Consider the following 13,414-nt stretch of genomic DNA (forward strand, 5'->3'; position numbering starts at 1 on the left):
AGCTTCTGCCTTTTAACCTGGAGCAGGATCGACTCGTTCCTGCTTTATTCCAGAGAGCAATACACAGCCACGGATTTGGCCCTTTCCAGCCTCCTGTTCAGGTCTGGATGCACAAGAAGTATATTTCAGCCTGGAAGCGGGTGTAGCGAGGCACACAGACAGGGAGACATCTGTACCGTGGCTACCGGAGAGCTACATCTCTCCTTACATGGGTGATGGCAGGGGATTTGGGTCGCGGCCCCATGTCCAGCAGGAGCAGAGCTCAGCAGAGGGCTCTAGAGGAGTCCAAAGCTATGCAGCCATGATCCTGCAAAGCATCAGTGCACCTTAATTCATTTAACAATACTGGAGCTCCCCTTCTTACCTTTCTGCCAGGGTATCCCTGAATCCCAGGGTCTCCCTACAAAAAGCAAAAAGACAAAAGAAAGTGAGGCTTGGCCTGAGAAAGACAAATCCCTGCCCTTTTCCCTGGGGACATGCTGAGATGGAAGGTTATTCCATGGGGAAAATTCACCTTTTGCTCAGAGTAACTCCACTGAGTCCCTGACCCTTCGGACCCATGGGTCACTGTTACCTGCACTGGACTGAGCCCTGGCAGAAAGGCACAATAAGCACTGGCAGCTGGATAACTCATGCCAGCGCCGTGCCCCAGCTCTGCGGTTCCTATCTCCTCACCCTGGCTAAATATCTCAAATAAAAACAAAGGGGGGTGGGTGGTTGCAGCTGAAAAACAACAACAACAACCCCCCCACTCGCATTTTGGCAAGTGAATAAATGGGAAACTGTGGTGGAGTTAACAATAGCATTGCAAAATCAGTTCCTGAAGCGCTGGTAAATGCTTTGAGAGTGGAAGAAGCCAATAAAGCTGTGTGTGGCAAAGAATTTTGCAAGAGGGGCTGATGAGGCGTGCCTCACTCAGTCAAGATGCAACTCAGACGTGTCGCCTGGACAAAACCCATGAGTCAGCAATGGCCGGGCCCCAAAGGCAATACTGAGCTGCCTTAGAAATCTTTTTCAGCTATTTGATGTAACCTCCTTTCCCCCTCCTCCACCCGCTAACATGTACATGTCTCTCCTTGCCAAGAGCATCCACCTCTCTGTTTATCCCCTTGCTCCCTCTAAGCGAGGCCAGAGATCTCACCTTTGGTCCAGGAGGCCCAGGTAAGCCCTGTAGATAAAATCAAAACAGACACTGGAGTTGGCAAATGCAGACAACGTTACACGGACTGCAGGGTGATGGGAGATGCTGACTGCTTCGGTTTGAAATGCCCCTTTACAGAGATGATTGGCACTGGTAAGCTCAAACATCCCCGATCTATTCTTTATGTAGATGAATACTATCTTAATCCACACTACCAAATAAATTCATGCCCGTAGCGCTCCATCCCCCCAGGCCTGGTCTCACTGAATCTGAAGACCAAAAAGCTGCTTTGCTGTATGCATTGCACTCCAGAATCTCTTCTGTTTCTCTGGCTTTGCTTGGGAATCTTGTTCCCAGCCCACTATGCAGCTCTGGAGTAAATCAGGCATTTGCAGCTTCCTCTGACAAGCTAAATAGAGAGAATACATTAACAAACAAACCACTTGTGTTTTTAAATGAGAAATAACCAAACAATTTACCTGATACAAACCATGAAGTATACCGGATATGTGTGTATGTAAATATAAATAAACAAAATAACCATACAGGAGCTGCCCTCCTGATGTGAGCAGACGGAAGGAGAAAACTACTCTAGATAGGCTCTGATGCCTATACCACTCTTGGTGTTGCCTGTTTATAGCAATTCAAATGTTTAATCGTCACATCTTTGGCTTCTTAGAGCTCAAAGACAGATGAGAATGCTTACAGGACGCCCAACCCCTATATTGTGTGTGGAGAGGCGCTTTTGCCTCAGGGGACAAGACTTGCTTGTCTTGCTAGCAGGCCTTGAAAACTCTCAGAGGTGGAAACTCTTTTCACACAGCCGTCACTGCACGGCCAGCATGCCATGTTTCTCCCCACAGCTCCCAGGAATGGAGCTGGTTTCTGGTACCCACCTTTCCATCTCTGCCAGGCTTCCCAGGTTCTCCCGCTCTGCCCTGTTGCAAGAGAGAGGTACATTAGCAGGATTTTTTGGCCTGTCCCCTGCCATTTAGCAACGGTATTATTTTAAATGGTGCTTCTGTTTTCACCCTCCTTGGCTGCTTGCTACCTGAGCAGCTTGCAGCCTGAGAACAGGATGGGGGCAGGACTTCAAAGGGGTCACAGGGATTCTTATCAGTCAGGTTTCTGCTGTGAGTGGGATAATTACACCCCACGTGTTACTTCCTCCCCGTGACTGTCTGCAGAGCCTGAAGAGGAGGAAACGGGCCTGGTGTCACCCGCTCACACATGCGTGTCCAGATAGCAACAGTGCAGGGCATACACCTCCGCCTTCCCTCCCGCTCCCCCTCCTTCCTGGGAACTTCTTCCTCCCCACATATCCGTGTCCCCTGCAAATCTCCTGTCCGTGGCTATCTTGGCTTCAGAAGAGGCCACAAAGGCCAGAGGAAATGGCCTGCACCCTAGGGAAAGAGGAAGCAGAAGGCTTTTTTGTAATTGGACTTACAGGCGGCCCAACTGGCCCAGGCTGTCCTGGGGTTCCTTCGGGTCCAGCCGGTCCAGTGGGCCCTGGCGGGCCAGGGGGCCCCGGGGGACCTTGGATTCCCGCTTGTCCTTGTTCACCCTGAGGTTCATTAAAACAAGGGTTATCAGCAGGCAGAGCAAACCTTTCACACCACCACCCCAAGGGCCCAAGGCAGGTCAGTATGGCTGAAGCAGAGAGGTAGAAGCAAGTCCCAGGTTAGTGCCAAGAGAAGTTTCCAAGAGTGAGGCAGAGCCCCGCTGAGGACGGCTGGGCTGCCTGGGCTGCAGGAGCCAGCACCCTACAGTTTGCAAAGACATCGGAGGCCACCTTGTCTTTAAAAGGGATCTACAGATGACTGAGCAGTTCAAAGAGATCTTTTTCTTCATGAGTCAGTCAAGTACAATTCATATGTCGAGGTCCAACATCTCTTGAGCTTCTCAGGAGGCTTTCCAAAGCACTTGACAGTCATATGTGAAGCAAAGCCTCCCGTGACCACACTGGCACTTCCAGGCAGAGCCACAGTGTCTTACCTCAGCCTAGTTCTTTCCCTGTGCTGCTATATTTGTCGGACAACACTCCCTCTGTTTTGCCAAGGACCAAAAGTAGAAACGCCACAAAACCAAAAGAAAATAACACGATCATCATGGCATTTCTGGAGCCCGCCCAAAACAGGCCTATGGACGCCAGGCAGAGCCTGTTTTTGTAAGATTTAACAAGCTAGTGCGTGCAGAGCCACCTGCCATTTTAAGCTCTCTGAAACAGAGCCGTTTCAGCCGGTTCCTCCCCAGGCCCCTCAGTAGCCATTCGGCGGCTGTGGCTCATGCCTCAGCAATGTCATCTGGCCCAAAGGACCTGGACTCGGGACCAAGCGGCGCTGAGGAGACAGTGGGTTGGAAGCGCCACGTTTGAATACCAGACTGCTGATCTATAATTGATGAATCCAGCAAACTCCTAAGGCACCGTGGCACCCACGCTAAGCTGTCAGTCTCATGGGCCCCCCTCCCATTCCCCCTCCCTAGATAAAACATCATGACATCCTACTGCTAGCGACCCAATTTAAATTTGAAAAACTCTCCTTGGTGGATCCATGGGAAGCTAGAAATCAAACCTGGTTGTTCCCCACTTATAAATCAATGGGTGTGCAGTTTGGTCTCTGCTGCGTTCATGCTCTCTACAGCCTTATACACTGCTCCTGGGTAAAACTAAGCCTGCTCTCACGCACTTGGGTGTTCAGGACAATGCACGAAATCTGTCCCCTGCATGTGTTCCTACCAAGTGTGCTGTTTATCCTGGCTGCCTTTAGTAAAACATGCAGATACAGGGATGTTTGCTTTATTTAGAATGATAAATGAAAGTAATAAGCTGCAACTTTCATCCCTTCTGCCATGAGCTCTATTTAAAAGAAAATTTCCAAGGTGTGGGCCAGGCTCACGGGAAGCTCAGTCATGTGTGGAGCAACAGCCCTTCTCCTCAAGAGAGCCGCCGCCTCGCCGTCCAACCCGCAGCCTCTCTTTTCCCCATATTGTAAGTGGATCCTGGCTCACCCTGTGGTCCATGCGAGGGGACAGGGGATCCTTCCTGAGCTTCCCTGTCCTCCATACTCAGTGCTATTCAACAGTCCTGTAAACAATCTCGTAGCTTTTAAATCTGGTAGGGAATTTGGATCCAACAAAGACAAGAGATTTGGAGGACACTGGAGTATATTTCTAAATTTCCTCTTGCCCTGACCTCTCAGCTGAGCTTAAGAGACTTCCCTCCCATTGCATCTTGCAGCACCCCCGCTACGGGTGCACGAAAGTGTGCATGCACCTCACAGCACCCCCACCATGGGTGCACCATGGGAAGGCAAAGGGGGCTTTGCCTGTCTCCCTTTGGCTCTCCCTCCTCTATTCCCACCTCAGCTGCTCTCTGTCAGCCCAGTCCATGCTCCAGATTTAGGACACTGGAAATGCAGCACAGTGCTGGGAATGGGTGCTGGCCCCCTGGCAGGGGATGGTGAGATGGGGAGAGCCAGAGCCCTGGCCCAGCACGGGGAATGGCTGGGAGGAGCTCACCCAAACTGTCCGCATTGCCTTTGCTTCGCTGCGTCAGACAGAGCGTGCTTTGTGTAAGCGAGTGCCCATCCATACAGATCCCTAAACATGCAAAATGTTATTTACCACATCATTATAGTCTTATTGCATTCAGCACAAAAAGACCCCCACAGGTCTAACTAGTCTGTAAGTGGAAACAATAAGTTGGAGATCAGGTGTCATTTTCATCAGTTGTCATTCTATATTTTCAGCCATTGACTGGAGCTATTTTTCAGTTCTTTTAAACCTAGTTAGCCACTATGTTTGGGCCTCAGCAGTGTAATACTTGTTCAGCCTCCTAACACAGGTCTCCACTCAGCTAAGCCCAAGCCCTTGGGCAAAGCATTCTTGCTGATGCGCTCAGAGGCAGCGGCAGGATTTTCCTCTCTCAGGCGCTGGTTCTAACATTTATTTTGCAGCCTCACATTTTTTCTTAGTATTCATATGTCGGGCTCCTGGAATTGCTTGGTGCTGGCAGATATGTAGGAGTGGCTTACACTTTGTTACGCTTAGGGAACGAATATGGCAACAGCAAAACGGATCACAGCAAAATTCTCCGGTGAAGTTAGCTTTTGGGGACAGAGGGAATTTGCAGCCCTGGCTGACGACAGGACGCGGGGCAGCTATTCAAGTTTCCCACTTCATCCTGGATACAAACTCCAGCTTTCAAAGCCTTTCCAAGAGGTCAGTCCTTGGCCTGGCTCTTTAGACTGTCGCTTTGAAGGGCAAGCAGTGCAAGCCGTAGGGCTTTGTGTGGTGCGAACGCCGAATCGATAGAAACTGAATCAAGACCACGGCTCAAGTGATAACATCAGGATTTTGCCAGCACTGGGCAAGGACCAGGCACCTCGTGGTAAAGGCCTGTATTGCAGACTGCAGTTCCCTGTTAGCATCTGACCGGCTAGACAGGCAGCAGGGTGACAAAACCCAGCCACTTAATAGAGGGTGCTCAGCACACTTCAGCGGGGTAATTACAGCGGTTTGTCCACACAGGAAAGTTAATCCCAATTGATGGAACAAGGGAGCTTAAAGTGGGCTCATTAAAAGCCACATGAACTGACTATGGACACTCTTATTCACTATTCATATGTCCATAACTCATTTTATGAATTCATTCCCAAAATAAACTAAACTAAACATGAATTACCGCCCTGGAAACCAAAATAAATGTGTTTACACAAAGATTTAATGCAATTTAATGAAACCATTATAAGAGCTTATTTAAACACATTTTCCCAAGTGTCTCAGACTAGACTAGCCCTTAGAAGAAGCGTTTGCCTATTCATTCATCTCAGTTAAATTTCACAGACATTAGCTGCATTTCAGCAAGAGGTTTCTAACCTCTTCTGGAGATTGAATATGCAGGAACTGACTCCTTAAGGTAGGAGACTGCTTGTCGACAGTCCCAAGAACAGTTTCATGGCCCATTTCTTTTAGTTTAAAAAACTGGCTTCACTGCATTTCTTTTTAGCCACATTATCACATCAAAGATTTCCTCCACTTCAAAGAAAGTCCCTCAGCTCTGCCCAAACCTTTTGGAAACCTCTCTGTAGGGGAAGAAAGACAGGTAGCAAGCTGATTAATCGCAAGCGTCAAGGTAGGCTTAGAAACAGGCAACGAGGCGGAGAAGTCTACCTGGAAAGTGCGTCTCTTTATGACCGGAGGTGGAGCCAGCCGCACTGAATTGAGGAGAGGCAACAGCTGAAGAAGATCAAACCAGAAGGTCACGGGGCAAAGGAGACCATTAGGGCACCAAGAGTCAGAGAGCAGCCAGGGAAGAGAACAGAGAAGAGGGGAACAGAGAGATTGCCATGAAAATAAACCACCGTGTGAGAGCCACGCACAGCATGGATACCTGCCAGCAGACCTCTGAGCTCCTCCGCACCGTGCATTGCTCACAGGGGGACTTGCCGTGTGCCAGCCCTGTTGACCACTTGCCAACCTGATGTTCCCACCGCACAGAGCTTTTACCGCTTTCTCTGCTAGGAAATAAAACTTACCCGGGGGATTTTTGTTTGCAAGACATACCCCCACTGGCTCTAAGCTCTCCGGTGACAGGACTGTTTCTCTTAATTTCTCATCACAAGATTTGAGGTAACTATCAAAATGTCAATTTTCTCCAAGTTTTCCAAGTACAGTTTCCTATTTCTTTCCATCTTCCCTTACAAGAAACACAGTGTATCTCTGGGCCTCACCGTTCCTCGGAGTGTAGAAAGGAGCGGAGAGATGCTAGCCAGGGCCAGCAGCAGGCATCACGGCCAGCAAGGAAGTCCTGGTGTGGTTCATTTAGCGAGCAGACACAGCCATCATGGCCAAGGGAGAAGACCCTTGGTGCCTCTGAGCCTTGAGCAGGGTATTGCCTCGGGAGCCTGTGCTTTGCTTTTCCTTGTTTAAGAGTAACATCAGCCTCTGACTGCTTATAGCCAGGAATGCTGCCTTAGGGCACAAAGCTGACCCGGACACACAGAATTCAAATGCACTAAAGCTCAGGAGCATTTGTTCATCCTTCTGCTGTATTCAGTTTCCACTTGCATGCATGCTGCTGTCAGCCTGGCACCCCCCGTGCCGGCTCCAGGCCCAGGAATGCTCCTCTGGCCTGATCCACTTTCCTCTTCCTATCAGTTTTCCATTGAAGCTGCTCTTGATTTACACAGGGAGAAGAGAAAGAGGCTTTCTGTGCTCAGGCACAAAAACGTGCCCCTGTGTGCAACGTTTCCCCGTGTGAGCTGTGCACTCAGATCTGAGAGGTGTGCCCATAGGCCCCCCACCACAGTAAGCGTACGCATCCAAGCAGCGCACTTTAATCCCTTTAAACATTGTTCTTCGTGTTTGCAGTGAAAGCAAGCACCCAGTCCTGTTGCAAAGTGAAGTGGCAACCCAATATTGCAGCATCACCGCCCTGTTATCAGGTGGTTCTGTTCGAATGCACTGATCCAGAGTTGCAAGCTATCGCAACAAAAGCAGTGCTGCTGGAAAACCAGCTTGGCTGATTTTATCTGAAGGAAATCCTTCTCTTTCTAAAAGACAGTGCAGGAGGCCCCATAGCTCAGGAGAGCGTTTGGGACTGCGCTGATCTTCTCAAGGGGGATGTTGCTGTAAATGCCCACACCCCCATGCTAGGTGTGCCTAGCATGTCTGTACGAGTGACCCAGACCCAGCTGAGCTGGCTCTGCCTGGCTCCTCAAGCGTATCTGAAATATTATACACCTTACAGGGAAGCAGAGGGAGGATGCTGGAAAGGATAAGCAGGAAAATGGAGAGAAGCAGTCCTGGAAACGGAGACAAGACAAGACCCAGCAATGGATTCAGGTGCAAGTGGGAGAGTTTAGAGAAGAAACTTGAAGTCTCTTCCACCCAGCTCCTGCCCTGCCCCCTCTGTGTCCCAATGGCAAGTTTTTTTCAGAAGGCAGTGTGCAATATTGGATCTGCATCCTCGTGCCTTTGCATCAGAACTGGGGCCCGCCAGACCGTTACCCACAAACCTTTAGCGTAAGGATCTGGTTAGAGCGCAGGGCTGCAAGGGTGGTACTTAGGTATTCCTAGGGGACAGCGAAGACACATGACACAAACGGGGTCAGTTAGACACACGGCATTTCTGAGAGCAGACGGAGCGCAGCTGGTCCCCCTCTTCCCTGAGCTGAGCGCCCTTCCCCAGGGTGGCACTTTGGAGCAGCTCGAACGGCCAGCTCACACCAAATGGGTAGCCCCACGCCTGGGCTTGTCCCTCAGAGCAATGCAGGTCATACAGAAAAAAATAGGAAACTACAACACGAGCCAAGGCATACATCCTAACCTTACATTTCCTTCCTAAGAAAACAAAGACAAAACAAAACTGAAACAACATCCCTTGTTTTTCAGGATGCTAGTTTTCATTTCCTCACCCAGAATATCCGACAAAGGACCTTGTCAACCAGTAAAGCAAGAACAAATTGCAATTCAGTGAAAGGTGTAGCATTTTTTCAAGGCTCATCCTGATCTTCATTTTGGGAAGAAGAGAGAACTGCACCTCTGTTGGCTGATTTGTACCTCTGGCTCCCTGAACTTGCAGCCTGTGAGCAGACCCTTCAGGATAGCCCATCCTTGAGCTGATCTGAGGACAGTCACCCTTCCCGTGAGCACATCTTTGCCTTGGAGTGACTCATGGGCCTTTTAAAATGTTGAGCTTGCTGCCTCATGAGACCAGAAGTACTTCCATGAGAGCCAAGGAAACATCACCAGGCTTTGCTGGGATGTGAGGCTTTGCACCAGCCCTTTCCCTGCTATCACAGCCCTGCGGCGTGTCACCCTGGAGTGCCTACAACCCCGACCCACCAAACCAGTGTGCCTTTGCCCCCAGGTCCGAGCCCAGGCTACTCCCAGTGATGCACAATCCGCATCTCCGTTTCCCAGTGTTGCTATAGGTCCTGCTGCTGCTTTTCACCTTGAGCACTGAGGACAGTCGGAGGTAAGGGCTGTAACAGGAACCCGGGACACACTGGGGTGAACATTGTTGTTAGCTTCTTTTTAACATAACAATCTAGTGAGCTGTCTAGCCTAAATAAACACAGCTGACCAGCTATTATTGTACTGGCACTGGCACATACCGATGGACCCCTTCTCCCCCACTGCCAGCCAAGCTCTCTCCCCTGCCTCTGCTGCGCAGAGCATCCAGGGCCCTGCTCTCTCGGGGCCAGGGACCAGAGCCCAGCTAATTGTCCAGAGGCCCATCAAAAATAAACAGAAAGCCCTTAAGCCTCTCTCCCTGTACACCCAGATTACAAATTCCAGCCACTTCATATGATGTTGTTCCAATGCATTTCTAGCGGATTTTCAGCACTCCGTTTGGTTTTAGAGCTGGTTAGATTTTACCGCTGTAATCCCCTCAAACCCCATGATGTTCTCTCTCCTCTCTTGGCTGCGGTACATGCCAGCCAGGCAAGGATGAAAAGGCAAGTGGGGCAACATCCTGGCTTTCATTAAACGTCGCTGTCATCAACCCTCCCTCTCCGCCTCTTCTTTGTAGACAGAAAGCCCACCAGGCTGGAGGACTGGCATGGGGACCAGTTAGAGCACCGTGGCCAGGGGTGGTCAGGGTTACTTTTGGGCAGGGAGCACAACCCTTCCCCTTGTCTCTATGCAGGGTTGAGACCAGCATGAGTGAGAAGACAACAGGAGGAACGATGATAGAGTCTCCCCGAGGTCTGCAAATCCCCCACTGCTCCTGGCCACGCAACCGCAGCGGAGGCTGTGGAAGCAGGATGGAGCTGGTGCAGCAGCACAGGGTGAGTGGGTGACCTCTACTCCTCCAGAAACCCTAGGTTTCACTGAGTTTTGGGGTAAGGACACAGACCTTCCCTGCTTCGGCACAGAGCATGGTTTCTCCGGTCTCCAGGAAGCAGCAACAACAGCATTTAGCTGGGGGTCAGCCCTGGTGGGCAGGAACAGACCGGAGAACCAACATCCCTCCTGGAAAACCTTATCTGCTGCTTTTCTGTGAAACACATCAATCAGCCCAGCGCTGCCCTCGGGGCCCAGATGACGCATCTTGTTAATGAAACGATCTATATTTCCAACAAAAAGCCATTCAAACGAAGGAGGATTAACATGCAGGAAGGCACGGGACAGATGATAATAACGCTAATGACTTACCCTGTGCGGGTACTCTGCACACTGACCCTGTGAAAGGAGGGGATTAAAAGGAAAGAGTTTAAACCATGAACAGAGAGGACCAAAATAGAACAAAATAAGGGTCAGATCCAGAAAGCATAAATCATTGTGACTATATTGAATTCAGTGCAGCTATGCCAATTTGCACCTGACAAGCACCCTGCCTCCTGTCCCCTATCCCCAGAGCCCTCTGTTCTTGCTGTATTTCTCAGCCACTCAAAGTCAGATCGAGCAGCACCAAGTCCACTGAGTCCCTTCCCTGCTCAACTTTCTACATTTAATTTTCAACACATCTCCCATTAAAATTACCTTTTCTCCTTTTTGTCCTGGGGGTCCCTATAAAAGAAAAGTGATAAAAAAGCCCTCAGTAAATGAAGGATTTCAGTGCATGTAAGGGGAAGGGGATTAGGAGGAGGGGCAATTGCAAAAGATGGGATACTTACTGGTTGTCCCCTGGGACCTGCAGCACCCTTTAAAGAAACACATTGTCGTGAATGCAAGATGGAATCCCATTTACAGTGACAAGAAGACAAAAACTCTCAGTGTATGGAGTAGGTCGAAACTCAGCTTTTAAAAACAAATGTGGAGAAAATTTCCCAAGAGAGATCTGGGTTCCCTTTGTTACTCTGGAGGAGTGAAAATGCACACATGTTCTGGCTGCATGGCAGTGGGGAATTATTAAAAGGAGAGGGGAAAAATCATCAGGAAAACACACCCTTATTGTTCCCAGGACCTCAGTTGACAGCACGTCTCCTCAACCGACGCACTGCGATCGAACCAGAAGCAGCCAGGGCTGAAGCCTGAGCAGCAACTGCCTGAGCTAAGGTTGCGCAACGGGGATGTCAGCTCACCCCTCCACAGAGGAAGGGGGCTCTTCAACATGTGCTTGCCAGAGGGTTACACTGACACTCAGGCTCAAAAAACAGAATTAGAAGAAGAAAACGTTCAGCATTTCAGTGAGTGAAGGTGACTACAGAGCTGCTATCTTGGCATACTCGTGTTTGGGGATTTCATCATCAGAGATGTAGAGAGGAACAAGACCACATTTGGGTTTCCATCAAGTGTGGCCTAAGATTATCATTTTCAACCAAAAGCATTTTAGTGTGATGCACATATTAAACAGAGCTTCCAGAGGGGAAAGAGAGATATTTAATACAAAAAATATGGGGTTTTTTGTTAGATAAGTTGAAAGCTGCCAGATGGGTTTTCAGAAAACTTTCCATCAACTTTTACTTCTGCTATGAGGCCGACCACGAAAAATGTCAGCTCCCAGAGTATATTTAAAGAACGTAATTGCTAACTGCAAGGAAAACATATCCCATGCATAACTAGAGAGTTGCTGTTGTGACATGATGAATCTGATAGCTATAATGTAAAAATTACAGACGTGCATCCCAGCACTGCTATTACGAAGTTACAGAACTAAGGACACAGCTAGTGCATTAGCTGAACTAGGATCGCTACCCTGCCTATGAGCTCATTTCCAGCTGAGAGGCAACGTAATTTCAAACCAACCCGTCACCCAGAGACAAACATATATTTTTTTTACCATCTCCCCCTTCTGTCCAGGATGACCCTGCAAAAGAAAGAAAACATGCCTCAGCTTCGGCCATTGCAGTCTCTAGAAGATGCTGGCTTAACCCACTTACCCCTTTGCCTCGGGAGGCAACTGCAGTCACTGTACTTTGTCAAGGGAGGTGCAAGGCCATGCATGTGGAGCTTTGCTCACAAGTCTATCAGTACACCGCTCTCCACTATCCAAAACACTGAGAACAAAGCTCTGGAGGATGAATACTGGATGCAAAGGCTCTGCGGGGCATGGCCGGGACATGGTTAAGCCCCGCTCAAGCTGGCTGAGCAGCTACAGCTGAGTGCAGTGGACTGTGCCTTGCTGGGGCGCACATATGTGTCCCCAGAGCAGTATAAGAGAGATGCTGCTGGCCTTGGCAGGGTGATGCTCCTCATGGCAAAAACAGGGTCCTGCTGTAGGAAATTAGGTGCCAGAGGTGTGTGCTACTAGCTCCTTCTCCATTACAGCATAGCTAGAGGACGTGGTGGGGAACTTGGCTAAGGGGCTACCTGGAGCTATGGGTTTCATGTCAGTTGGGTTCACAGGGAAGTAGCTATATTTGTGTCTAGCTCTCTGAAGGATGGGAAGAACATAGGTGTCTCTCTCTTTATGACAAAGGTGATTATAAGGAGGCTCTAAGGACAGCATGGAGGTCTTTAGGGTCCTTTCCTCTTCTACTGCAACTTTTGCAGCACAGGAGCAAAGAGAAAGAAGCTGTAGGGTCAACTTCAAATGAGGCTATCAGCTGTCTAAGGCAGAGGGCTGGTGCCTAGGGGCCTGCTCTGTCTCTCTGATTCAGGGTGGGAGTGCCTGCTTTCCCTGCAGCAGCCAGGCTGTTGCACTTGTGAGGGGCTATTTTATAGGATTTCCTAGAAAGGAAGCAGCCACACTCTGTCTTCCCTAATCTCCTGACTCCTGCATCTCCCCCAAGGCATCTGTGGTATCCTCCTGCCTGGCAACCTTCTACTTTTCTTTTAAGCCATGCACGTGCATGACACTGCAAAATAATCCTCTTAAAAACGTACTCTACAACAGGCAGGCTGGCAGGACACAGTGGGACCTAGCAGGAGGCAGGGCAGAAAGCCTTGAGAGAAGCTGTTTGCTTACCGGTTTGCCGTCCAAGCCAATAGGGCCCTGAAATAAAAAAGGAGAAATGATGAGAAATGCTTTCACTGGGGTGTCCGTCCATCTGCCCCAGAAAGCACTATGTGTCGCAAGATTGCACAGGCTGGGGAAAGGATGCAGAGGTGAGGTGACTCTCTCTGCCCTCCCGCCGAGTCCTGGCAGGTCCCTGGCCCATTGGGTACCCACCCAGCTTCCTGATTGCTTCTACAGCGACTCGCTCTCTGTCAGCCCATTTCAGCAGCAATGCTGGACACAAGAAGGGAAGGGAAGGGAAGAGGGATTCATGGGCAATTTGCAAAAAACTCTCAGCATTTCAAATTCTGCAGTGTCCTGTAAACTATTTGAAAATCAGCAATTTTCTTGAGACTTTGACTTAAAAAGGCACCCACCTTTGG

General features: G+C 49.6%; 1 protein-coding gene across 1 annotated transcript in view; it reads right to left on the minus strand.

Annotated features, from left to right (window-relative positions):
• COL13A1 (collagen type XIII alpha 1 chain) overlaps positions 1-13,414 on the minus strand; it is a 53,249-nt gene that overhangs the window by 38,593 nt on the left and 1,242 nt on the right. The window contains exons 2-11 of the mRNA XM_075154165.1: positions 13,002-13,028; positions 11,874-11,900; positions 10,768-10,794; positions 10,634-10,660; positions 10,307-10,333; positions 6,314-6,379; positions 2,589-2,705; positions 2,038-2,079; positions 1,142-1,168; positions 365-400 (exon numbers count right to left, since the gene is read on the minus strand). Of these exons, the coding sequence (XP_075010266.1) occupies positions 365-400; positions 1,142-1,168; positions 2,038-2,079; positions 2,589-2,705; positions 6,314-6,379; positions 10,307-10,333; positions 10,634-10,660; positions 10,768-10,794; positions 11,874-11,876 (372 nt within the window). The 5' untranslated portion in view covers positions 11,877-11,900; positions 13,002-13,028. The remainder of the gene's footprint in view (positions 1-364; positions 401-1,141; positions 1,169-2,037; positions 2,080-2,588; positions 2,706-6,313; positions 6,380-10,306; positions 10,334-10,633; positions 10,661-10,767; positions 10,795-11,873; positions 11,901-13,001; positions 13,029-13,414) is intronic.

Source organism: Calonectris borealis, chromosome 7 (assembly GCF_964195595.1).
Source record: "Calonectris borealis chromosome 7, bCalBor7.hap1.2, whole genome shotgun sequence".
Classification (NCBI taxonomy): domain Eukaryota; kingdom Metazoa; phylum Chordata; class Aves; order Procellariiformes; family Procellariidae; genus Calonectris; species Calonectris borealis.